Source organism: Vombatus ursinus, unplaced genomic scaffold, assembly GCF_900497805.2.
Source record: "Vombatus ursinus unplaced genomic scaffold, bare-nosed wombat genome assembly UNPS02014951.1, whole genome shotgun sequence".
In the NCBI taxonomy this organism is placed as follows: Eukaryota; Metazoa; Chordata; class Mammalia; order Diprotodontia; family Vombatidae; genus Vombatus; species Vombatus ursinus.
Window position 1 is genome coordinate 173,152 of NW_020954729.1, and position 27,022 is coordinate 200,173.

General features: G+C 41.6%; 1 protein-coding gene across 1 annotated transcript; it reads right to left on the reverse strand.

Annotated features, from left to right (window-relative positions):
* Nucleotides 1-2,850: 2,850 nt before the first annotated feature.
* LOC114030258 (zinc finger protein OZF-like) lies at nucleotides 2,851-25,265 on the reverse strand. The gene is made up of 5 exons (XM_027845062.1): nucleotides 25,143-25,265; nucleotides 8,221-8,295; nucleotides 7,573-7,699; nucleotides 5,487-5,588; nucleotides 2,851-4,306 (listed from the first exon to the last, which is right to left on the reverse strand). Exons 1-5 carry the CDS (start codon nucleotides 25,263-25,265, stop codon nucleotides 3,030-3,032), a joined length of 1,704 nt encoding a protein of 567 aa, XP_027700863.1. The 3' UTR covers nucleotides 2,851-3,029.
* Nucleotides 25,266-27,022: the final 1,757 nt, after the last annotated feature.

Sequence of the window (27,022 nt, forward strand, 5' to 3'; positions counted from 1 at the left end):
GATAATGCATGAGAAAGTGCTTTGTTAAACACCAATAAATGTAAACTATGAGAAGAGATTTTGTATCTAAAACACATCGAAAATTGACACAAATATATATAGTTATCACTTAGATTCCATTCAATCTATGATATAAATAAAGTTTACACCAGAGGAAATAGACACAATAAATCACTGAATTAAAGCACTTCTGAAATGAAGGGGTCCTTAGACAATGGTGCAGTCTGGCCCACTCTGAGGCCCAGAGAGGGAAAGGGACTGGGCCAAATTACACAGCTTGTTAGTGGCAGAGGCAGGTGTAGAATCCACCTCTCCTGACCCCTAATCCATCAAAAACAACAGCTTCACAATTAAACGCAGAAATGCACATCGAAACAACTTTAAAGTGCCACTCATAAACTTCTGAAACTAGCCAATGAATGAATAAAACAATGAAAGGCCAGAGAAGCAAAGATTGGGGTGCTGTCCTGATTCTGTGGAGAAAAACACTCAGAAAGAAAAGGAATTTGCTCCCCAATTTGCAAAGTACCATTATATCAGAGAAACTGACAGCAAGATAATTAGTCAACAACACAGCATATTCAAGCAAATTACAGCATATTAAGGCAATGATTATTTTTAAATGACACATATGAGGATCATATTAATACATACAAGTATACACATGAAAAGCATTAAGTGACAAAAAGCACATAAAACAGTACCTGTAAAGTGATCATGTGATCTAAATGTGTAACAGAAAAAATAAGCCCAGAGGATTAGAAGGGACCTTCAAGGTCATCTAGTCTAACCTCTTTGTTTTGTAAATGAGGAATCTGATGCCCCCAAATGACTTGCCCGAGGTCACACAAGTAGTAAGTAGCAGAGCCATTATTCAAACCTAGATCCTCTATTTCAGAAGGGAACCTAGGTGAACCCAAATAGGGCTTAAAGTTCATTAGGCTATTTTCGTTTTGCAAAGATGATTAGGCTCATAATATTTTTAAATGCACTGAAACAAAACACCTTTAGAGTTTCTTGAGGGTCCATTACCCTACAACTTATATTTATGCTGCAAGTAGAATGAAAGCAAAGATAATCTACCATTTCTAGGCAATACACTGCTATTAGCACAGCCATCCACAAGCCACCACATTAGAAGCTAGCTCTGAAGAAAAGGGCTGTAGGATGATTCCCTAATTTCAAAATCTAAGTCACCAATATAGTAAACGAATAGCTAAGGCCAGAAGGTTGCTTCCCCTGGGTTGGGCCATTGGATCAGACATTTAAAGTTCAAAGGGACCTTAGAGGCCGGAGTTCAATTCTTCCCCTCCCCCCACTCCATCATCTTTCTGATGAGGAAACTGAGGTCCAGAGAGGTTAAGTGACTTGTCCACAGTCATACAACTAATAAAAAGATGAGCTGAGATTTGAACCCAGGTCCTCTTGACTCTAAATCTAGTGCCCTATCTGTTAGCAGAGGTGTCTAACTCATGGCCCTCAAAACCAAATTGAAATGTAACTGGAAATATTTAAAGAAATAAATAAAAATATAATACAACATAATGTTAGTTTGTGGTTTTCTAAGTCAATACACAGCCTGCAGGAATCCATTCCTACTTAAATTTGATGCCACTGTACTACAGCATGCAGATTCAGAAACATGTTGGTCCATTCAGAAATGACTGGATCTATTCAGTTGATTGAAGCTAACTAAATTGATAAGGGTAAATTTTATAATCCAGGACACATTTATTAAATTGCAATCATAAATAAAATTGCCAAATTGACAAGAGGTACATTTTTTTTTTCACCAGGAAGAAAATCTGCATAGAGAAACTGATTTAAGATCACCACCCTTCTGTTTGCATTTGTTGTTACTCTTTTTCATCTCAACAGACTCTTATGATCGGTTACTTAGGATTCCCAAGTACACAGACTTTTCATTTATATTTTAGATTGGTGGCATATTGATAACGTGGGAAGATATTTGAATTTCTTCAGTAAATGCTATCCAATTTACACTGTGCGATGGCTAGATTACTGCTGGGAAGTTTTCCTATAGAGAACTAATCTTCTCCATTCTGTGAGAATCATTGTTAGTCTCAATCACAGAGGACGGATGACCTTTCCCCAATGTGAGGGCCTAGGTTTCTTCTTGAACGGTTGGTATATACAATGTCTACACCATGCATAGGTCTCTCGATGGGATAATTAAGTGCCATTGCCAAGTCAGGTTCTTAAGCAGTACAGTGACATGATGAAATCTTCTCTGCAGATTAATCCAAAAGCTGGGAGCAAATGGATTACAGGAAAGAGACACTGGAGACAGACCACCAAAGGGGAAGTAATTGAGAGCCTGGCGTACAGTAGTAGGACTGGAAGAGATGAACTGAACAAACACTGAAGAATATTTACCATTCCATTGTCACTGGGGTAACAGAAAAATGTGACATGTGCTTTCCAAAAGCTTAAAAGTATTTGATGGAGATTGGCTCAATTGTAGCTGTAGTGAAGAAAGTGCTTCATAAACTGTAAAGTGCTATGTGAATATGAATTATCGTCATTAGACCTGTGGGTATGCAAGGCATGACAATGCTGCAAAGACTCACTGCAGCCTTTCATATACTTGTCCAAAGTTTCTGCTTTGTATTTTCTAATATGATTGAGGCCTACATTCTGACTGGAGAGTTTTTCACATTCATTACATTCACAAAGTTTCACTCCACCATGAATTTTCTGATGATGTATATATACTGACATATATATATATATATATATATATATGTATATATATGTATGTATATCAGTATACACACTAACACATACACTGATAGTCCATAAGACTGTAGTAAAAATAACAGTTAACCAAAATTCATTAGGTTTTTCTTACACATGAATTCCCCAATATTGACTAAGCCCTGATCTTTTCCAAAAAGCTTTCCTACGTTCATTACATCAACAGGGGTTTGCTTTACTATTAACTAATGTTTAACAAAATCCAAGTGTTTTCTGAAGGTCTTCCCAAACTCATTACTTTCACTGGATTTCTAACTACTGTGAGTTTTTTGATGTCTGTACAGGGCTGAACTCTTCCTAAAGGCTTTCCCACACTCATCACATCCATGGAGTGATGCTCCACTATGAATTCTCCGATGTCGATTAAGACCTGAACTCCTCCTGAAGGTTTTCCCACATTCATTACATTCATAAGGTTTTGCTCCACTATGAATTCTCCTATGTTTAATAAGGTCTGAAGGTCCCCTGAAGGTTTTCCCACATTCAATACATTCATAAGGTTTCTCTCCAGTATGAATTCTCTGATGCTCTAAAAGGCTTGAACTCTGCCTGAAAGGCTTCCCACATTCTTTACATTCATAGGGTTTTTCTCCTGTATGAATTCGCCGATGTTTGGTAAGCTCTGAACTCCTTCTGAATGCCTTTCCACATTGAATACATTCAAATGGTTTTGCTCCACTATGAATTCTCTGATGTTCAAGAAGGCCGGATTGCCCCCGAAAAGCTTTACCACATTCACTACACTTATAGGGTTTTTCTCCAGTATGAATTCTCTGATGCTTAATAAGGTCTGAATGTTCCCTGAAGCCCTTTCTACAGTCATTACATTCAAAAGGCTTCTCACCGCTGTGAATTCTTTGATGCCGAATAAGGTGTGTGCTAACCTTGAAGGCTCTCCCACATTCATTACATTCATAGGGCTTCTCTCCACTATGAACTTTCTGATGTTGGCTAAGGCCTGTACTCCTCTTAAAGGACTTCCCACATTCATTACATCGATAGGGCTTTACTATGCTATGAATTCGCCTATGTCTACTAAGTCCTGAGCTCCTCCTGAAGGCTTTCCCACACTCCTTACATTTATAGGGTTTTGCTCCACTGTGAATTCTCTCATGTTCAATAAGCTCTGAGTGTCCCTTGAAGCCTTTCCCACATTCCTCACATTCATGGGGCTTCTCTCCACTATGTATTCGCTCGTGCTGAATAAGTTCTATGTTAAGTCTGAAGCCTTTCCCACATTCCTCGCATTCATGGGGCTTCTCGACCCTTTGCTCCTGTCTCTGGTGCTGTTTTGGAAAGTCTGAATTATTTGTGAGGCTGCCACATGAATCAGATGGCTGAGCCCTATCTCCTACAGGGTTTCCCTGCTGCCACTCTAAACTGCCCTCAACATCACAGCGGCCTCCAACTAGACAGTCTTGGTGAATCCCCTTTGGGGAGCCTGCTGATAATATTCCCTGGGTTTTCACTTCTTCACCAACTTCCTGCTGTGGAATAGATGCCTCTTTCTCAGTCACAGAGCTCTTAGCTGAAATGATAAATAGAAAATACCCAGATCAATAGAGTGTGAGAATCATTCCATAAATGAGTGCCTACTGGAGGCAGGTGTCTTTGAAAGGACTTCAATACAACTCTGAAGGTAGCAGATGAGAAGTGGGTGAGAAGATGAAGACATAAGAGCTGCACAAATGGCAAAGGAAGTAGAGAAAAGAGGTGGCTCCATCAAAGAAGGTGGGCATTATAAGAACAGGAGAAGATGGGAGAATGAGAAGTAACAGAAGGAGCAGTGAAAGAGAGCGAGTGGGCCCGGAGCTGTGGTCAAGAAGAGAGGAGTGGCCAGGGAGGGTGAGAATGACTGCTAGTAGAGGGATAAAGAAATGGAGCATCTGGGATGAAATGGACTCCAAGAGTGCCAGCACTGCTGGCCCCAGGATCACTGGATCCCTTTTACAGGATGCCACAAAGCAGAGGGTGACAAAGCAAGAGCTCTGCCCTCCTGGATGCCACACCCTGGGTATTGCAACCTCTGTTTATCTCTTCCAGAACCCTTCTTCCATTTTGGTAAAAGAAATCTAGCATTAGCAAGACCATCAGCCAGACAATGACAAATAACCTTTATTATAATGGGATGACTTCAAGGATGGTTTTTTTAACAACTAAGAAATATGAGCTTCAGTCCAATGTAATTTAGTATTAACTGTCTTGCTTGCTTCTAGCTTCCAGCTCTTAGAACAATGCCTGGCATATAGGAAGCTCTCCTGATCCATCTATTTATCTAGTTACCATAGGTGGAATAGCTAGGCTCTTTCCTAATGCATAAATGACTTTTACAAAAAATGCCTTTCCTAATGAGACAATATTTAACCCAAGTTTCTTTTTTACAAGGCTGATCTGTAAGCTCAGACATTTACATCCAAGCCCAGACAAGCTCCATCTATCCTAGCATCAATTGTATATTCCCCAAACACTCCAAAATTGGGGGAAAGAGGTAGTCCTTTTCTCTGATGGAATGAAAAGTATGGGATAGCAACCACTGGGGTCTAAGAAACAGATGACCAGAAGAAGAAATGGAAAGGAAAGCACCGTTAGGCATAATGACACCTTTCACTTGGACAGATCAAAGCAGCATCAAGGAGACCAGGATAATACATAAATCAAACAACTGACCCCATCCCATTGAACAACTAGACTGCTGTGTATTCACTCACCACCATGGATCTCTGGAACCTCAGTTCTGGGCAGATCTGGCAAGCATGGTACTTCCCCTCGCTCCAGCTGGGAGATCAGGTCAGGTTTGGAAACAGGAAATCCTGCTCATGGGAAAGGAAGCCACATGTGGCCATTTGGTCTTAGGACCAACCCAGAGCTGCCCCAGAGCTCCATCCCAGCCAGATTGTGTTCAGGGATTTTACAGAGAGAAGACTAGGAAGGTCCAGATGAAGAATACCAACCCAGAGCAAGGTTTACCATAAGAATCCTCTCTGCTACTAGAACCTAAAGTTAACTGGGCTCAGGATAACCATCCCACCTGAGATTTCATGGGCTTAGGAAACTTGGGGTTCTACCAACACAGGTCAGCACTTGGTCTGAAACTGAAGAGACTTACCTGGGCCACTGAAAAGTTAAGTAACTTGCCCAGCAACATAGAGCCCCCAGCAAGGGTCAGAGGAAGAACTTGAACCCAGGGCTTCCTAACTCCAAGGCCGTGCTCTATCCACTACACCACACTACCTCGTCACCATCCCACGAAATTAATTGAATAACAAAATGTTAACAATGTCTCAAAGACTCCACGGCAGAAGAAGCAGAGTACTTTAAATTAAGAGATCCAGGTTCCAATCAGTTGTGGAAGCTCAGGCAAATAACTTACCCTTTCGGAGCCTCCATCTCCTCTGTGAAATGAGAGGCTTAAATGAGATAAGGTCTATAGGCCCTTCCAGGACGATGATCTGAAAAGCCTCTCTGTTCTCTGACTCTAAATGTGAGCAGTTCAGAGACACCTGGACTAACACCAGCACCAGGACCAGCACCAGCACCAGCACCACCACCACCACCACACACAAGCGGAAAAAGACTAAAGGGTACTAAGGAAGTCAACGATAATGATGATTAAGGAGAAGTAACTGTGTCCCTCATGCAAAGACACTAAAAAGATAATTTTTCTTTGGTCTGAAGAGCAAACCCAATAGGGGATGTTATCAAAGGGAAAAGGGGGATACTCTACCTTAAATTTGAAAGAGAGGAGCAAGTTTTAAGACAAAAGGAAGTCCTACTTTACACACAGAAGAATATAGGAAAAATTCAATTCAAGTTTGTGGACTTTCAAAAAGCATTCAGTGTAATAGTGTTGGATGTAAAGCAGTCCTTACTTCCTTTAGTTTGTCCTCAAATGACCTAGCTCTTTGACCACTCAAGGGGCAGGCATAATTCAAGACACCTGATAATGAGGCATGCTACCCACCTCTCAACAGGCAGTGGATTCAGGGTACAGAACGAGGACTATGTTTTTGGACACCACCAATTAGATAACTTGTTTCATTTGACTTTGCTCATTTGTTACAAGAGCTTTGTTTTTCTTTTTTCCAGTGGGGAGGTGAGTAAGAGGGAGAAAAATGCTTAATAAGTGAAAAAAAATTTAATAACTAAGAAGAAAGGGAGTAGAGCCTCATTCTAGCATTATAGGATCTAGAGAATGAAGCCATGCACCTCTATTCATATCTCTCATGGTTTATAATCTTCAATCACGTCCTATTTCTGCCTACTACCTTTTATCTCCTAAAAATTCTCCAAGTCACTTCTCATGTGGAAACCGCCACATCCCTTGGTCATAATCAAAAGCAAACACCTTTGAATCCCTGGAATCTTCTATGGGTTTTCCGTGTCTTTCTTTGGGTGTGGTGACCAAACTCTAATTAGCATCTCATCTACCCAACCAATGTGAGAGGCCACAGTAACAAGATAATGCCAACCTGCCTCTGAAACAAAAGTGAAACAAACTTGCCATTTAATCTTCAAAATTATTTATGAAGTCTAAAAAAACAGTCTATAATTAATGTTTTTAGCTAAGGAGATTTAGGATTATCCCTAACCTTCAGTAGTCCATATCATGGAGAAAAACTATTATACATTCCTACCCATTAACCCCTGGTACCTCTGGTTGCCAAAGGCAGACTCCTGGACTGGAAGGATTATTGGTACCCCTTTTCCCAGACATTTATACACACAGCTGTTAACAAAAAAGGAAACCAAAGAAGAGATGGTACCTCCAGTGGTGAGGCTGGAGGGGGTCCTTACCCAGTGAAATGACATTCTCATAATTCTCCAGCATCACGTCCCTGTAGAGCCTCCTCTGAGCAGGGTCCAGAAGCCCCCATTCCTCTTTTGTGAGATACACGGCCACATCCTCAAATGTCACCAATTCCTAAAAGAAAAGGTTCCTGCTGCCCCCATGGATAATCCCACCAGCCTGACCCAGGACTAGGGACAAAGTGAGCAGCCCCAGAAGGGTTAGGGCAAGGTGGCTAAGGATTTGGAGTGCGTGTGTGTGAGTGTGTGTTTGCGCGCTCGCACGCGCGAGTACTCACACGCTGGGGAGGGGGAGTTGGGGAGAGGGAGAGCATGAGGGTAGAAATATAGGGACAAGTAAACCTAAGTTACATGAGACAGTACAAAGAACACCTGACCAGAAGTCACGAAGCCTGGCTTCCAGTTTGGGTTCTGTTACAAACTTGCCAAATTCTCTACAATTCTGAAACACAGTTTTCCAATTCACGAAGTGCCAGTAACAATAGCTATGTCCTCTACTCCAAGAGAGGGAACTAGGGCTCAGGTCACTGGATTCAACCGCACAGGAAGAGATGCTGAGTGAAGGAGCCATGCATGATCCTCAGGTAATACCAATATTCTCACATCTTGAAAAAGGAAGAGAGAAGCACAGCTCACCTGGGGCCTGGCTGTCAGAAGAAGAGCTGCCATCAGTTCCGCTCCTGTGCTCCCCTTTCGGGAAAGTGTTAGACTCTGGGGAACAGGCAAAGCTAAGAAAAGTGAATAAAGCCATGAGTGAGACCCAACCCGGCCCTGTGGGTCTCCCACAAACGAGATATAGAATCCTTTTGGGCTCTTTGATGAAAATACTTTAAACCACTGTTCAAAAGCCTTGTTGAATTTTAGCTTTAAATGTAGTTGTTTATTGATGGAGCCAAGACACAAGGCAACATGGGTTAACCCAATGAAACTCCCTTAAACAACTGAAGAAGTGGGCCAGAAAACAAAAGGAAGACCAGAGAGATGGAGAGAGAAGGAAAGGGAAGAGAAGGAAAGGAGAAAGGGGGGGGAGGAGAGGGAGGGTGAAAGGGAAAGAGAGAGGGAGAGAGAGAGAAGAGAGAAGCAAAAAAGAGAAAGATTCCTCCAAAGACTATATTATTAGTAATTATTATAAGAAAGAAACCAAAAACAAATGAGAAAAGGAAAAAATGGCTCAAACAAGAAGTTCTGAAAGGCCCAAAGTATTGAGAAGCAAGATTTAAAAGAATCAAATGTTTAAATTACACAGTTAAGAAATCACAAGAAAGATCTTAAAAGCAACAATGAATAAACCTGAAATCATATCAGCCAAATCAATCAATAAATAAGTATTGATTAAGTGCCTATTCTGTGCCAGAAACTGTGCAAGGCACCAGGATTTAAAGAAAAAAATGAAACAGTCCCTGTCCTCAAGGAGCTTACATTCTCTCAAGGGACAATATGAATTTCTATAAGTAGATACAAAATAAATACGAAGTAGAAACGAGGTGTTGGGGCGGGGGGGGGGACAGGAAAGGCTTCATGGAGGAGGAGGCCTCAAAGGGAGTTAGAGGCTCTGAGGTGGAGGCAAGGAGAAAAAAGATGGAACATCCTGAATGGGAAACAGCAAACAGGCAAGTTTGGCTAGAATGTAGACTGCCTGAAGAGACATAACATGTAATGAGTCTGGAGTGAAATTGTGAAGAGCTTTAAATGTCAAATGAAGGAGTTTATATTTGATCCAAGCGATAATAGGGAACCACTGGAGCTTCTTGAGTGAGGGAGTGAAATGGTCAGACGTGTGTTGTAGCATTATCATTCTGGCATGTCTTGGAAGGATGGAATAGAGAGGCAAGAGGCAGGTGCAGGGAGACCAATTAGGAGGCCACTGCAGTAGTCCAGGTAAGAGGTGACGAGGCCCCGAACTACAGTGGTGGTTGTGGAAGTGCAGAAAAAGGGATGGATGGAAGAGATGTTATGAAGGTAGAATTCACAAGAAGTAATAACTGATCAGAAATGGAGGTAAGGGAGACTGAGGTCTAGAATGAGCCCCAGGTTGTGAGGCTGGGTGACAGGAAGAATGGTGGTACACTCAACAAAAATAGGAAAGTTCTGTAGATAGGTGGGTTTGGGGGGAAGATAATGAGTTCTCCCAGGAGAATAAATTATACAATAACAACATTATAAAGAAAAACAATTTTGAAAGATTTGAGGATTCTGATTAATGCAATGATAAACCAAAGGACTGACAATGAAGCATGTTACCCCACTTCTAACAGAGAAGTGATGGCCTCAGAGCACAGAATAAGACATACATTTCCAGACATGGCTAATATGGGAATTTGCTTTGTTTGACAAGGGCTTTGTTTTTCTTTTCTTTTTCTAATGGGAGGATAAAGAAGGGGGAGCAAAATAAAGAAAAAGAAAACAGGGTTATGGAGGTATCTTTTTTTAAAATGTGCAGAAAAAAATAGAAGAAAGGCCGAAAAGAAGTAGAAATGTGCAGGATTGCTTAACAGCTGCAGGCTGACTTTATTATAACTTCAAAAGAAAAGCAGGTTCTCTGCACTTTCATGTAAGCCTTTTCTTCCTATTCTATTATGCCCATTTTATTTGGTGGTGTTGAAGATTGGGATAAAAAGAAATACTCTTTAAAAGATTTAGCTAAAATCCCATCATCTTCAGGAAGCCTTTTCTGTTCTCCAGTTGTTAGGGCCTTATCCTCTAAGATTACCTTCCTTCTTGCATGTACCTATTTACATGTTGTCTCCCTCATTAGTCAGTCAATAAACATTTACAGAGTGCCTACTATGCACCAGGCACTGTGCTAAGCACTGGGCATCCAAAAAGAAGCAAAAGACCTGATCTCAAGGAGCTCACAATCTAATGGAGGAGACAACAAGCAAACAAATATAGAGATAACCAAGCTCTACCCAGGGAAAGTGCAGAGAGTATTTGTGCCTTTCTTTATATTCCCAGCACTTATTAGCACAGTGCCTGGCACAGAGTAAGCACTTCATGATGAAGCTGGGGGAGGGGGTGGGAGAAGGGAGAGGAGAGCAGAGGAAGAAAGAAAGAAAGAAAGAAAGAAAGAAAGAAAGAAAGAAAGAAAGAGAAAGGAAGGAAGGAAGGAAGAAAGAAAGGAAGGAAGAAAAAGAAAGAAGGGGAAGAGAGGGAGGGGAGGAAGGAAGGAAGGAAAGGAGGAAGGAAGAAAGAAAGGAAGATGAGTTCTGTTTTAGACATGCTGAGTTTGATATGCCTATAGGACATCCAGCAATTGGTAATGCAAACAAAACTGGAGCTCAGCAGAGAGCAGATGGAGATAACAGCAAAGTAGCTTATGAAAGTAGAAGACAAGAAAGAGGAAGAAAGCAGGAAAAAATGTCTTTAACCTAAGCAATCAGCAATGAAAAATCCTATAGCAATTGAAAACCCCTAGAACTTAGAAAATCAGCCAAGGAGAAGTTTCTTCCACTTCACAGAAATACCAGACATGCAAGAAAGCCCCAAAGGAAATGATCACAAATTTTCTGGAAAATGAGCAGGTGAGTGAAGAAATGATAAATGGAAGCACAACCCAAATGAAGCAATAGCCAAACAAAATAGGGCAAAAATCTTTAAGGAAAAAGAAAAGATCTTTAAAAACACACATCTTGTGTAACCAGTATAGTCCCAGACCTCTCAACAACCACACTGGTAAATTGGTTACAGTCTCCATGGTTCAATTAAATCATAAAAACAGGCTGGATAAAGGGTGAACAAGTTTTCTTTTACACTTTACAATCTATGGCTATGTCAAGCTTCAGTTTGCTAAGTGTGGTCAAGCCTTCAGCTGCACTCACACAAACATACCTAGCCACCAATCTGTAACTTCAGAGGGGGGTCTTGGAAAGGTGCTTGAGGCTCACAAACAGCACTCGATCCCCAGCAATTCCTGACTCTGAGGCCCACTTTCCACCCAATAGCACAACAAAAGACTTTCGATTCACAGGAGCATTTGTAATAAACATATAAAAGGGAAGGGGGAATGGAAGCTTTGAGTAGACTAGATACTACAGCAGTTGTTTGCATATTCTGTTCATAGGAAGAAGAAAAAGCGAGTCAAATTAAGAGATGACTCTTGTTTGCCCCCTACTAAAGTTCTTCTCTGATATTGCATGATGGCTTAGAGATGATCCTGGGGTCTTGGAGGCTACACCAGCAGAGGCCAAGCCTCTGGCAAGTCTAACCAAACTGGAGAAGCTCTAGAAAAGGGGCCCACCTCATCGAGGCCAACAAATATGTCTCTGTCATTTCCTCAATGACCAACCAGTCTAGCTAAATTCAGACAGGCTCACCATCAGAAGGCTCGTCATAAGGTGAGGGATGGTAAGATTCATGGAGCAAGCTTCCATACCCCTAAATTATTATGGTATAGTTTATTCACAAATGAAATGTGTTTTATTGATTGTATGCAGAAAAGGGCTTGAGAACAATAAGATACTATATAGATTGTTTGTATAATGAAAGCATTGTTAATAATTCAATACAGATATATTAAGGGTCTACTATGTACCAGGCTAGAAGCAGCATGGTGACAGAGTGCCATGGTGATAGAGAGCCAGCCTAAATCAGGAAGATCTGGGTGAAGTCATCCTCTGACACTTACTAGCATTGTGACCTTGGGCAGATCACTTGACCTCTTAGGACCCGTAGGCAATTCTCTAAAACTCAGAGTATAGATAATTTGCTAATCTATGTGGTGAAGGGATTTTTCACAGTAGGAGCTCCCTCACATATGTGAAATCACAGGTCTTCACCTCCAAAAAGTCTAAGTTGCTGCGAGCACAACCAAGACAAAAATGAAAGTCTCTGCCCTTAAGGAGTGAATATTATACTGGGGGGATACAATATTGACAAAGATAAGTAAATTTAAAGTAATTATAGGAAAGAGAGTGTTCTAACAACTGAGGGGCTTGGGAAAAGCCCAGAACATAGAAGGTGAGATTTGCAGGAAGCTGAGGCTTCCAAAAAGCTGAGGCAAGGAGGGAGTGCATTCATTCTATGTGGGGAAGACAGCCTTGGTGAGGGCATGGAGGGAGGCTATGACCTTCCTAGCAGGGTCAAGAAATAGCATAGGCCACTTTAGGTAGAAAGCAGTATATAAAGTGGAATAATGTGAACTGTCGGGAAAGGTAGGTGGAAGGCAGACTGGGAGGGGTTTTCTGTGCCTGACAGAAGTGCTCATATTTTATCCTAGAGGATGGAGAGGGGGCTTGTCATCCAGAAGAGGGGGGATCAGGTCCCCTCTCTGACACCTACTGGCTGTGGATGTAACCCTGGGCTAGTCACAACTCCTATATGGCCCAAGCAACTCTCTAAGACTTTACAATGGGGGCAGCTAGGTGGCGCAGTGGATAGAGCACCAGCCCTGAAGTCAGGAGGACCTGAGTTCAAATCCGGCCTCAGACCAACACTTGACACTTACTAGCTGTGTGACCCTGGGCAAGTCACTTAACCCCAATTGCCTCAAAACTTAAAAAAAAAAAAAAGACTCTACAATGCAGAGCACATACAGAGGGAATTCTTCACCCAGAGTTCCCTACACCAATGAAATCAGAGGGAAAACACACACACACACACACACACACACACACACATACACTGAAGATTCTTAAGCAGAGGAGTGACATGGTCAGACCTATGGATTAATTACGAATAGCAATTTGATGGCTGTACGAAGAATGGACTTGAGACAAGAGAGTCTAAAGTATGGAGAACAATTAGGAAGCTGTTGAAATAGTCCAGGCAAGAGGTCATGAGGCTCTAAGCTAGGTGACAGAGGCAAGAGACTTTGGGGAGGTAGACTCAAACACAACATTTGGCAAATAATTAAATGGAGATGGAAAGTGAGGGGGGAAGAGTAAAGGATGATTCTGAGCTTATTGACCTGGGTGACTAAGAGGATGCTGGTGCCCTCAACAGAAACTGTTAAAAATAAAAAAAGTTTGGTATGGAAAGAGGAGAGACGAGGAAGCAAAAGTGAACACAAGGTTGTTTCACTAATTGTAAAAGAACTTCATGATACAATGAAATGTAAAAGGTCTGAAGAGTGGATTAAAAAAAAAACTTCAAAGCACTAGCTAGACTCAGGGGCTTACATCATACTTCAGGAGACAAAGCATAAATTCACCAAAAATGAAATACCAATGTAAAAGTTTAGTGACAAAGCAATAAAGGACAAGTCACAAAGCACTGCATGATTAAATGCCCAATGATTGAGACAATGAGCACCAAGAGTCCACGAGTAGCTGGGTGCTACCTGCAAAGGAAGATTCACAAGCTGGGCCTTGAAGAATGAGTGGGAGTTGGCTAGGCATGCCAAGAGCAAAGACATGTCAAGATCAAAGGCATGCAAGAAGGAGCAACATTCCAGGAGGGAATTTTTCAATGCTAAAAAAAAATCAGGTCAACAGGGGAAAATAGGTGACTAATTTCATATAACAAATAGAAAATCCTATGAAATTATTTTAATTTGCATGATTAAACCACTAAAATAGCTTAGGGACATATGAAAGGATATAAAATCGCCAAATAGGCGATCAATTATCCTTTTCCAAATAGCAACATAGCAGTCCCTTCCATGGAAACTAGGGAATCTGGCCTGGATTGGTAAGGCCACCCATCTGCCTAGAGAAATGCAGCCTCACGACATTTTTTATCTTCCTGTCACCCATTTGACATACCACCTCTTTGCCAGCTCCATGAAGAGCTTTCTAACTCAAAAGGCAGGCCACCCTCCTTTGAGCCTCTCATTTTTCAAGTCCAACAAAGACAAAAAGCAGGTATACACACTTCACATCAGAATTATTTTAAAGCAAAAAAAAAAGTCACAAGATGAAGAACGTGCTACTTAACAATAAATGGAGTCATTCTGCTTCTGATGAGAAGTCCTCCAAATTCTGGAGAGAATGTCTATTAAAACTGGCTATAAAAATAATGGGTAAGACAATAAATAACACCAGGATATATGGATACCCTGCTATTAGACAAGTCTAGTAAATGGCAAATATCAAAAACAGTAAGAGAGGTAGCCTGGTATAGTGGATCATGGTAGATGTGGGATCAAGAAGTTGCTGTTCAGTCATTTCAGTCATGTCCAATTCTTTGTGACCAGAGTGCTTTGCCATTTCCTTCTCCAGCTCATTTTACAGATGAGGAAACTGAGGTAAACAAGGTAAAGTGACTTGACCAGGGTCACACATAGATTAGTATCTGAGACTGGATTCAGGTACCCCTGACTCTAGGGCTGGCACTCTATCCACTGGCCATTGATTTGGGTTCAAACCTTACCTCCAACACTTACTACTTGTGCGATACCTCTCTGAGTCTCAGTTTCTTCATCTGTAAAGGGGAATAATAATAGCACCTACCTCCCAAAGTTGTTCATAGGTTGAAAAGATTATCTATAGCACTTTGCTGACTTGAAAATTAATTATTTAATTATTAAAATTAAATTATTTTTTCTTGAATTACACCAAGTACTAGTCAGACTATCTAGATAACCCATTGAGAGCAGGCAAATCTTTCTCTGTACCCTGAGAAACTTTGCCTGAAATAGGTCATGGATCAGGAGGCAGTAAATAAGTGTACAAGAACAGACACCTATGAATTAGCATTTTTGCTAACTCATAGCATGGTATCATTAACAATGGAAAAATGGAGAAGTCCAGCATAGCTAATACACACAGAAACTGAGAAAATCACTCCTGAAATAACTGCTTATACTGAAAGGAAATACAGGAGACAGTAAAAGCAATGAATGATATACCAGACGTAAAGCCACCAATTAAGGGTAGCAGCCAAAGCAGACCTAAGGGAAGAAGTATTAAAAATTTTTTTTAAAAAAAGCATACACCATCTAACCCAGGAAATGGAACCTGGAAAATTAATAACTACTTTAACACCCCACCCTGCCCCCAACCCCTTCCACCCCTACCAGACCCAACAGAATACAATAAGGATTAGAGCAGAAATCAAGCAATTTAAACCCTCCAAAAAAGCAGTAGCCAAAAGAATGAAATATCTAAGCACTGGTCATTTGAGAGAAAAACTGAAACAAGCAGATGGGCCTTGGGCCAGACTATAAAAAATGAAAAGAGAGAACAGGGAAAAGTAATATTAGTAAAGAGACAAGATCCTACCAGGAAGCAAAGTAATTTTAAAAAATTAAAAAGCCTTGTTCAGATGTTTCAACAGTCTTAGTGCCGTTTTAAGTTATTAAGGCTTAAAATAACACTAAGACTTTTAGGACACATCCACAGAGTCTGTACACACACACACACACAAAGAGTCTCTCTTGCTGTGTGTCTATACGTATATGTATGTGTATGTACATATATGTATATATGTTTGTGGAGAAAGAGGGAGAGAGAGAGAGAGAAAGAGAAAGACTGAGACTCTGTGTGTGTGTGTATATCCTTTGAGGTAGAATATGAGAAAATTTAAAAATTCCCAGATGCCTGGAGTGCCAAACTTTAACGGATCAGGCATAAAAAAATTCAGTATCCCTACTACAGAAAGTGAAGCAGTCACAGGAAAGAAAAGAGCCCTCTTCCCTCTCAAATGTTTTCAAAATCATGCCAACATTATAGACCATTTTACAATATCCTAATACAAGGGCAGTGCCCAAAAGTCAATACTATTTCTGAAATGAGGGCACCACAAAGGCTAATAAAGTCATACTAAACATAAGGAAAATGACTTCTTATTTAGAACTAAAAGGGACCCTGGAGGTAATGTAGCCCACACCCTCATTTTGTAGATGAGGGAACAGAAATGAAATGACTTGCCCAACGCCACACAGGTTGCAAGTGGCAGAGCTTAGATTTGCACCCAGATCATCTGATTCCAAATCCAGCTTTTTACTGCACATGAAATGTCACAAAGAAATATGGGAACTAAAAATCTTTTTAAAAGAAAAATAATAACTATTAACCATTAATAACCATATAAAAGATAATTATTTAATACCATAAATATGCTAAAAATGATGTAGAGGACAGCACAAAGTTTCCTTTAAAACCTTGGAAATCTATAGCATATAACATACAGGGAAACTACTAGATTTCATTAAAATAATTCTGGAAAAATCAGAGGTACTATTGTCCCCCAAAGAAATAGCATAATGCCCATTTAAGGCAATTCTTAAAAATGCTAAAACTTGTTGGCTTCTGCATATCAAGCAGTATAAAGGGAATGAATAAATATATTGAATGATGTCTATTTTGATCTAAATGAATATAGGCCAATAAAGACGGGCAAAAGAAATGATTACACGACAGAATTCTCTTTGACATTTCCAATAAAAATCCCACTAGATTTCTTTATAAAATTGAACAAATGAATAAAAGATTTTATTAGGCAAAACAAAACATTCAAAATGAAGAGAAAATCATTCATGGAAACAAAAGATAATGATGAATTGATTCCCAATTTTAAGTCTCATATGAAGTCACCATTCTAGAGATCAAGGGACCCGTGGAAATGGAGAACCCTACAATAAATCAGTGACCAGTGATGATCATTAATAAAGATCATCTTAGGAAAAGAAAAACTAATCCATTAAGTAAATTGGCTTGACAAAGCAGAACAGCTGTTCAAAGGATACAGAAAAGTTTCAGCCAAATCATTCAGATTAGCTAGATGTTCCAGATACCTGAGTGTCAAGCCATATTAGAAATCAACCTTTAAAAATTTCAGCTTTCTGAACGGCAATCTTTGTAAAATGAAGACACTCTTGTGTGCCTTCTTAAATGGAGCACATTAAGTAGAACTCTCTTCTAAAGGACCCTGACTCTGTACTGGGTTGTAGTACAGTGATGTCACCAGATCTACTATGCTGTGTGGGGTTGACTGCCTCTACATTAAATGGCTCCACAGGACATCTGTGAGTATTTGCATCTGTTTTTCTGGTTTTTTTTTTTCCCCTCCCTGGCACTGGCACTTTTACTCAGTGTGGCTGCCTCTTAACAGTCCCCACCTCCATTGTGATCTGCTGAGGGCTGGAAAAACAGCTAATCAAGCTTCTCTGAAGTATGTGTAAATCAAGACTATAAGACTAAATAGGCTCTCAGTGAGTAGCTGAGGGGTCATCCTATGAGAAGAGAAGAAAATGCAGGGATTTTGTGACAACTGGAAGCCTTTTTTTTCCTCTATCTGCTAGTTCTCAGCTCTGTTCCAAAAACATGAGGGTGACAGACAGCTAAGTCTCAAAGAAGCAAGGTGTTACTTTAACATTAACCTGCACACAGTATAATCAATAGCCACATTATCAGAATGGGTATGAGATATCCAGAATACCAAGACCACAGAAGCTCAAAACAAAAAAGGAGTAAGGACAAGGATGACAACTTCACCTTCACTATTTAAAAGTCACAAGTGGACAAAAATATTGCAACATGCAACAAATTACACAAGGTAATAGCAATTTTTCAGACTATGCAAAATTATAAAACTCTGCTAGAAAGTGAAAAAGATCTACATTGAATAATGTAAAACAGAAAGAACAGAATGCGGAGTAAATTAACACTGATTCCAATCAGGAATATTTGTTCAATCACCTCAATCTCAAAAGCAGTTGTAAATTCAGTGTTGGTTTTTGTTGTTAAGCTGATGAAATGTATATAAAGTCTCTACAAAAAGGAGAAATATGATGAGGCATCACTGGGAACAACCAACAAGCGGGATGATATGATTACAAACAAGAATGGGGGGGTGGTGTTATTAACAACAACGAAGCAGAAAATTGATGCAAATAAAAAAATTCAGAAGAGGTTCACATCCAAAAGCTGGGCAAAGAATGAGCACTACTTTCACAACCAAAGACAGGGGCACAGTCTTGCTTTCCACTAACCTGCTGTGCAGCTATAAGTAAAAGGAAAAATAGTAATTGCCGGAGACAATCAGGTCAAATTCTCAACTAGTGAAGAGCCTGGAAAGGAACAGAGATACACAAGCAATGAGTGACAAGTGCACATAACCCTAAATAAGGTCCAGGCCAATGGGAGAACAAATATCAGAACAAGGGCCATTGGCAGTAAATGGATTGTTGGGGCACAATGGAGAAGACACTCAAATAGGGCTTTTGGTGGTGACCCCAACAAAGTTGTTGAGAGTGGGGGCCTGTATGCAAAAACACGAAAAGTGACAATTCAGAGAAACAGTATGAAATAGAGCCAAGTTTCCAAAATAGATGAAAACAAATCTTCTCTGTCTGAAAAAGAGTCTCAAAAGCTGTTTGGGAGAAAAGACATTTTTGTAAGCTTAAGGTGGAGATGGCTCACTATTGCCTGGAAAAATGTCATCTGCAGAGTCGTGGGCTCCCAAACTCTCAACAGTGTTCCTCAAAGTGTGTCCCAAACTGGACAGCTCATTCCCTTGCAACGGCACATGACAATTTCAAAGCTCAGTGGGCCATATCCCACAACAAAGAATGAATGATCCTGTGCTTGCTAGGGGCAAAAAGGATTTGAAAATCACTGCTAAATAAGATTAAAGCTCTCTCTCTCTCTTTCAAAAAGAAACACTTATTCAGTGAGTGGCTTTTCTCGTAGATGCTAGGGGCTACAGAAAATGAGGAAGAAGGGGCTTCAAATGTCACCTGAACCTCGGACCACTAGTTCTGTGTATATATTGCAAAAAAATATATTTTACCCTAAGTTAAAAGCATCATAATTATTTTGTTTTTCCAGACCTGTGATTTCATTACTCCCAGGAAGATACTCCTCTCGACTGATGCTGATCAGCAACTGTTCTACAATTTATAATTTTAGAGGTGACTTGCTTGGGGGGCAGTAATGGGATCTGTGACTTGCCCATGGTCACAGAGCTAGTATGTGTTACAGACAGAACTTGAACCCAGGTATTCCTGACTCTGAGGATAGTTCCCCATCCTCTATGGCAGGGGTTCTTAACTTGGAATCTATAGTCCCCTTGCTAGATTTCAGGGAGTCACTGAACTTAGAAGAAAAAAAATCTTTATTTTCATTAACCTCTAACAGAAATTTAGTTTTTAAAAATATTCAGAGCCTGCCAGTGGGAGCCATGACACCAAAGACATTCAATTCTATGCCAAACTTCCTCTCAATGATAATGACGATAGCTGATATTTACAGAGTATTTTACCAACGTTGAGACAGGGTGGAGTACTGGTTGGAGAGGTAGCCTCCGAGTCAGGGAAGTCTGAGGTCATGTCCTGCCTTTGCCACCCACTGGGCGGGTTGCCTCATGTGGCACACAGGAAGCACCTCTCAGGCCCCAGAAACTTTGCAGAGGAAATCCAAGGGGCTACTTCCCTGGAGCTGGCCATACCCCACTGAAATCCCAAGTGTGGTACCTAGTCCTAGCCTACCTTACCTACATTAGCCCATATGACCCTTGCAACATCCTAGGAGGTAGCTAACCTAAGCATCATGACCATCATCCTATACAGGAAAGGAAAGCCAGACTCCAAGAATAACTTTGCCCCTGGCAAAACTGGTGACCAGAATGTTGAAGGTTCAGGACTCAATTCCATATTTCCTGACTATCAATCAAATGTTGTTTAAAAGGAAAATACAATTTACATTCTGTACATCAGACTAGAGGTTGAATAAGTGGAGGATCTCTGGAGATTAGTGAGAAAGGTATTAAGTTGTACCTGAGTGGGTTTTTTGCTTTGTAAACTTGCTGCGTATAAAGATCGTTTTAAAAATAAGTGTTTGCAAAACTATTAAAGTACACTATTTATGTCAGTCAGTCAAGGAGTCAGTCAGCTAGCAGTTATTAAGTACCTATAATGTGCCCAGTACTGTGCTAAGCTTTTATAAGAGAAAATAAAAAGCGTAAAAAGAATTCTAACCGTCCTCTGATTTTACCAAGATTGGCGACCATGAAGAAGCCATTTAACTTCTCTGGGCGTCAGTTTCCTCACCTGCAAAATGAAGGGGCTAAACTAGATGGCCCCTAAGATCCCTTCCAGCTCCAAATCTATGATTCTATGATCCCAAATGAGGTACAACGAGTCACCTGGCAGCAGCAGGCACATCACCTAAGAGAAAATAGATTGATTCTTGAAAGTAATCCAAATATAAAACAACAAGAAACCATCATAACACCACTCAGCCCTTCCCTTCACACCATCTCAAGTTATCTAGGGTTCACAATAGACATGGCCTTCTTCTATGAGACCTGAGAGTAGAAGAAGGTGAACAGATATGGGCCCAAGATCCTCCAAAGCACAAACATGGAGAGCAAGTGTCCTCACCCTTGGACTGCTCAGATTCAAAGGAAGAGAGTCAAAACAGACAAGGAAGGAACAAAAGGAGGCTGAAGTCTGACAGTGGAGACCCAGGCCTGAGGCGGAGCACTAGGTCCTGATCCTGGAGCTGCCAAAGCTTCGCTCGACTTTGATGATGGTTGAGAAGCAGTCAAAGGATGAGAAAGGAGGGGACGCCTTTGGTTTTGCTCCCATGAACTCAATGCAATATGACCTATGGAGCAATCAGCATATGATAAACAAAGGTTTTAAAATAATTTAACCCAAAGTTTTAAGTTTGGAGAAGGGAGTGAAAATTATTAACAAACCAGTCTAAATATATCTCAGCTTGGGAAATGCCAGAAAGACAGTAAGGACCCCTTTATAAAGTCCTCCATGTGACAGTAGTTGTGTTATCAGCATCCAGTGAGTGATCAAAGACACTGACATTGAAAGCGACTACAAAGTCAGAGGTGCTATTAATAATGGCTTTGCATTTTATCCACCAAAGCAGCATTATTTAGGCCATCTAGAAAATGACAATGCTTTGGTGACCACAAGGATTTAAGGCCCCTCCCCTTCCCCATCCCCACTCCCCGCCACACCACATCCCCAAAGTTGGGAATCATGGTTTTGGAAGATGTTACCAAAGAATTACGATCAGGATTTCAGATTGTATAGGACTTGAGGCATAACATCCATGGTTCTCTTAGTACAGAAGTCTTGCCACCAGATCACACCTGGTCCTGTTTCTAGCTCATTTTCTCAACAATAGCCTTAATAGCTTATAATAAGGTCAATCTGCAACTGTTAGGAAAAAGTCAGCTATGGCCCAGGCTAGCACTCTTCCCTCTTTTATACTACCCAGAAAAAATTTTCAAGAGCAAGACTGAATTATTTTTAAAAATGTATTCCCTAATGATGTTTTAAGGAAAAGCTATTACCAGCAAATTGTTGACTGCTATTTAAATAAAGAATTCAGCTTTTAAAAGCAGTAGCATTTCTGCTGAGAGGAAATAAAAATGTTTTCTTCCTTTGAACTAATTAATCCCAAAATTTTAAATGGGGGAAGGTTTGGAGAAAATGAAAATGCAAGCAAGCTCTTTCTTTTCCAGTCTTATAAGTAAAAAGGAAGACAAAGAATAAGTTAGCTGAATATCATAAAATTCCAATGCCCCATAATGATTTAGCTGAAAGCCTCCATTTAATGTTGGTTTACTATAGATTAAAAAGTAAATTAAAATTAAATTAAAAATTCTGAAGTGATCCTGCTTATTTTTAAAATATGCATTTTCACTATTGAAGAAAAAGAACTGTGTACAGGTCCTGCTGCTGCCACTAATTAGCTGCTTTACCTGGAATATGTCATCTAACTTCCCTGAGCCTCAGTTTCCTCATCTGTAAAATGAGGATAGTGATAACTACCCTAGTGATCTCACATGGTTTCTTTGAGGAAATACCAAATCTGGATGTACAGCATGTTACAAACACACTTTACAATTCTGAGGGAATCAGTTAAATAACATTAATCACTGTCAGCTGGGGAACTGGGGGGAAGGGATTGTCCCCTTAATATAAGATGGCAAAAAAAACCAACCTGTCCTAATTATCCAGGCTGAATCAGAAATGGCTCATCTCCCACTAACTTCACAAGGACCTGTTTAATTACCTTCACTTAAGAGAGCGGTTAGGTCATTTGTCATTTTCTCTGCTACAGCAAGTGATATGAAATAAAGATTTTTGCCATGTGCCTCCTAAAAATGAACAGCAGCATGTGTATGGAAGGGGAAGACAATACTGATAGTATCTCGTCTTCTTAACTTTTGAAAACTGGTTTGTAGCAAAGCTTCCTTTCCGCTTTTTGTTTCTACACCATTCATTTCCTGCTTGGCTCCCCTGTATGGAACCCAAAGAAAATCCATTCAGGGGCTTCCACCTGGACTTAAAGCGATCTGATGCAAGGGCAAGCCATCCCACAGGAGACATTACAAGGCTCTATCCAGTCAGGCACTATGAAAAGAACCAGAGTTGGCACTGAAATAGAAACTGTAAGATCACAAGGCTATGACCCAACCTAAGAGGCTCGGCCCTGTCCCATAAAATGCTCAAAGGTTAAGAGTCAGAGAACCAGATCCCAGAGGCCCAGGATCCCAGCCTGGTGCATATCAGGCACCAAGATCCATGGCCCCTCATCAAAATAAGAGAATAGGCATTGATTGATTCGACAAGAAACTGACCAATGAATGATCATTTACTGAGCACCTCCCTAGGTGACCAGGCTTACTTTACACTAACAGCAAGGAGGTGGGCAGGAAGGGAAAGAAGACCTGCTCTCCTCCCTCAAGGTTTTTACAACCTGTTCCATAATACATAGATAAAATAATTAGAAGACAGTTACAAAGAAACATAAGCAAATGAGACCTGGGGGTAAATTTATGGCCTTGTTTCCCAAAGAGTGGAGATACAGTGGAGGACCTAACCATGTATCTCAAATAGAAGAAAAATGTAAATTTAATTTCAGGTATGGAAGTTGAAGTACCCCTTGGGGTGTGCTGAGAAATGTTTACAACAAGCTTTCCAGGGGGGAAATGTATATACAACACAGGTTTAAATTTAATCTTCATTACTGACCCATCCTCTATCACTTTCTTAAGCCCAAACAACAAAACAATACATTAAGCCCTGATTTGTAGCATTTGCCGATTTCTGAGGCAAAAATGCTCACACAGAAATTTAACAATCGACTCCCAGTCTGAGCTGGCTCCAGCATACCCCTGACCATAAAATGTTGGTCCTGTGATGGAAGAAAGTCAGCATGGCACATTAGAAAAGGCCCTGGGCCAGAGAACAGAAGGACATAAGTTCGAGTGACATCTCAGACCTTTACTGGCGACATGATCCTCAGCGAGTCACTTAACCTTTCTGAAACTGGAGATAAAACAAGCAGCTTTCTCATAACAGTGTTGGAAGGAGAGCATTTTGTAAATCCTGACACGTGGACAAAAATTTCAGGCGTCAATAAACAATCATTCATTTATTAAGCACTTACTGTGGGCTATGCCCTGGGGCTACAAGGGACTGAAGGGAAGCAGTCTCTGCAGTCTAGTCTTTGCTTGATTCTATTGGGAGAGACAAGTACACAGATAAGAACATCTCAACATCTAATACAAGGGAACGGGTGGGGGCGGGGAGGGTGGTCACCAAAGCTTCCCAGAGGAGATACTGCTTGATCTGAATGTTGAAGGAGGCTGGAGATTCCAAGTGGCACAAACAGCCTGGTCCCCCAACCTGCCCTGAGGGCTCTTCCACCTTCCAGGGCCATAACTAAAGCATCCTTGATTTTCTCTCAGAATTCCACACACATCCCGCCTCCTCATGCACTTGGATACAAACAGATTTGTACCTATCCACTACTCTGCTTCTTCCTAATCACCTGTTCATCAGCCATTTAGCAACCAGACATAGGTACTAACTGCAAACATACAGACAAGAGTCTTACACCTATGATATTAAGAAGTGAGCATGCATACACAATGTGTAGGGGGAATGGAGGGTTTTTTTCTTTGTGACAACCTGATTGGATCACAAATACAGAACTGGAAAAGGTCCTCCTTTTAGAGATGAGTAACCCAGGACCCAAGGAGGTAAAGGCTTGTCCCAGGTGTCCCAGATAGAAAACGGTGGCCAAGCCAGGATTTTTTCCACCGCAGCACATTGACACCTGCCTCTCCCCTCCCCCACGCCCCTCCAGGAAGCTTGGATCCAGGGTTGGGGAGGGATGAATGAGGCTCGAGGAGGACAGGCAGGGGATGGGGAGATGGCATGAGTAGGCATTGGTCGGGCTGCGGAAGTCAGAGGCTGTGAAATAACAGCTCACATTTCCACGATGTCTAAAGGTTATAAAGCTCATGGAATCGGAGATCTGGAGCTGGAAGGGGCTTTAGAGGCTCACTGGTTAACTCTCTCAATTTTACAAAAAAGGAAACAGAGGCCCAAAGAGAGAGGTTAAGCGATTTGCCCAAGGTCACAGAAGTAGTCACTGTCAGAGGCGGGATATGAACTCAAGTGCCGGGACTCCCAAGTTGGGAGCGCTTCCCCCCACCCCCACTACGCTAATTGGACGTGTCCCCACAACAGCCGGGGGAGAAGAGGGTAATGCAAGCTCATCCCATTTTACAGATGTGGAAACTGAAGCTGGGAGAGGAGACTTTGGCGAATGGTACCCAAATTCCGCGCTCTCCCTGGTGCCCCGCCCCTCCTCCCCCGCAGCCCTCTGGAGCCCCAAGCTCCAGCACCCTACACTCACCGAGCCCAGAGCTGGTGCTGGCGTGGCAGGAAGTGCCCCCACTGGCCAGAGAGCCGAGGAAGCCCGCAGCCCCTTGCTGAGAGCTTCCGGAACCCCTCTATGATGCCTCGGAGGTCTGCACATCTCGGTGGCTCAGCTCCCCACCCAACCTGGGGAGTGGGGAGTGGGGAGTGGGGAGTGGAGAAGAGGGGAGGGGAGGGGAAAGGGGCCCGTGATGGGGAGGCCCCAGAGGAGGGGCGGGGCACCCGGAGAGAGAAGACTGGGAAGGAGGATGGAGGGAGGGACTAGGAAGAGGGGATGGAGAGCCAAGAAAGCTAATTCACAGGGTGACCACAGCAACACGGAAAGACCTCAGAACTCTGATCAATGTGGTTACCAGTGACTTGCCTCCAGCCTTCCGACAGCGCGTCATGCCTGCTCCTTTGGACAGAGGTGGGGGGCTACAGGTGCTGAATAAGGCATACATTGCCACACACGATTGAGTTGTTGCTTTGTTTTACTCGACTGTACTGCCTTGTTACGTAGGAGAGTTCTAGGTATTTTAGTAGATAGATACCTGACCTCGCATTCAGGAAGCCCCAGTTCCAAATCCTTCCTCAAACCCTGGTCTGGGATCCTGGGCACCAGTCACAACCTTTTTTAGCCTCAGTTTTTTAATCTGTAAAGGATGGATAATTAAAACACCGACTTCACCAGGTTGTTGTATGGTTCGTATGGGAGGAGGCATGTGAGGCATTTTGCAAAGCGTTATAGACTCTTAGCTTATCCATCATCCTAGAAGAGGCAGTTACAGACAAATAGAATCAACCAAGAAGCCCTTATTAAGAGAACAGCATCGCTAGAGTCACTCCATGGAAGACATAGTCACGGGGAAAAAGAAGCAGTGAAGCTGGGGTTGGCGGAGAGAGTAGGATGCACCCTGAGGACTAGCAAACACCTGTCCCGTCTATACCCTCGAGGGGCTCACATGCTAATGAGCGGTGGGCTCATGCTAATTAGGAAAGAGGGAGAAGCCGACTCCAGGTTTAGTGGGTTGACAGGCTCCCCAGCCAGTGGCTTGGCATAGTGCTGGTTGGTTTTCTGAGGACTCAAGAGTAGCCCACTGCAACCAAACATCCCATTAGCTTTGGGGATGACGTGTCATTCCATCATCTCAGCCTCCAGGCCAGTAAAAGCCCAGACTGCCTAGACATGCCTCCCTCCCATCTTCTACTTGTCCAAGTTGCTTTGCTGCACTTATAGGGCTTTGCATTTGGCCTTATGAAATTTCATTTGGCAACTCTACCACTAGGAATTACAGAGGACTTGTCAACCTGCTTTGCTGGAGGGAGTTTCCATACCAGGATATCCCCAGGACTCTGAAATAATTAATACTAATAACAATAATAGCTAACATTTATTTGGTGCTTACTATGTGCCAGACACTATGCTAAGTTTTTTTGATCCTCACCACAACCCTAGGAGGCAGATGCTATTATTTTACAGATGAGGAAATTGAAGTAAACAGGTTAAATGACTTGCCCAGGTTCAATCAATCAATACACATTTATTAAGTGTCTAAGACTGGATTTGAACTCAGGCCTCCCTGACTCTAGACCCAGCACTTTATCCACTAAACCTCACAGGTTGAAGAAAAATATATTAAAAAAAAACAAACCACAGCAATAACAAGACAAAAAAAAAAGGGGCAGAAAAAACTGACAAAATATTTGACTCCAAATCTCAGTCTGTTAACACTGGGCTTACCAACTCTTTACGCCAGGATACCTCCTGAAATCTTTGGAGTCGACTGGCTAAAACGAAAACATAAAGATTCCAGATTCCAAACACGTCCACTGGCCCAGCCAACCCTGACCACCAGGCTACAGGGACCTAAGCTC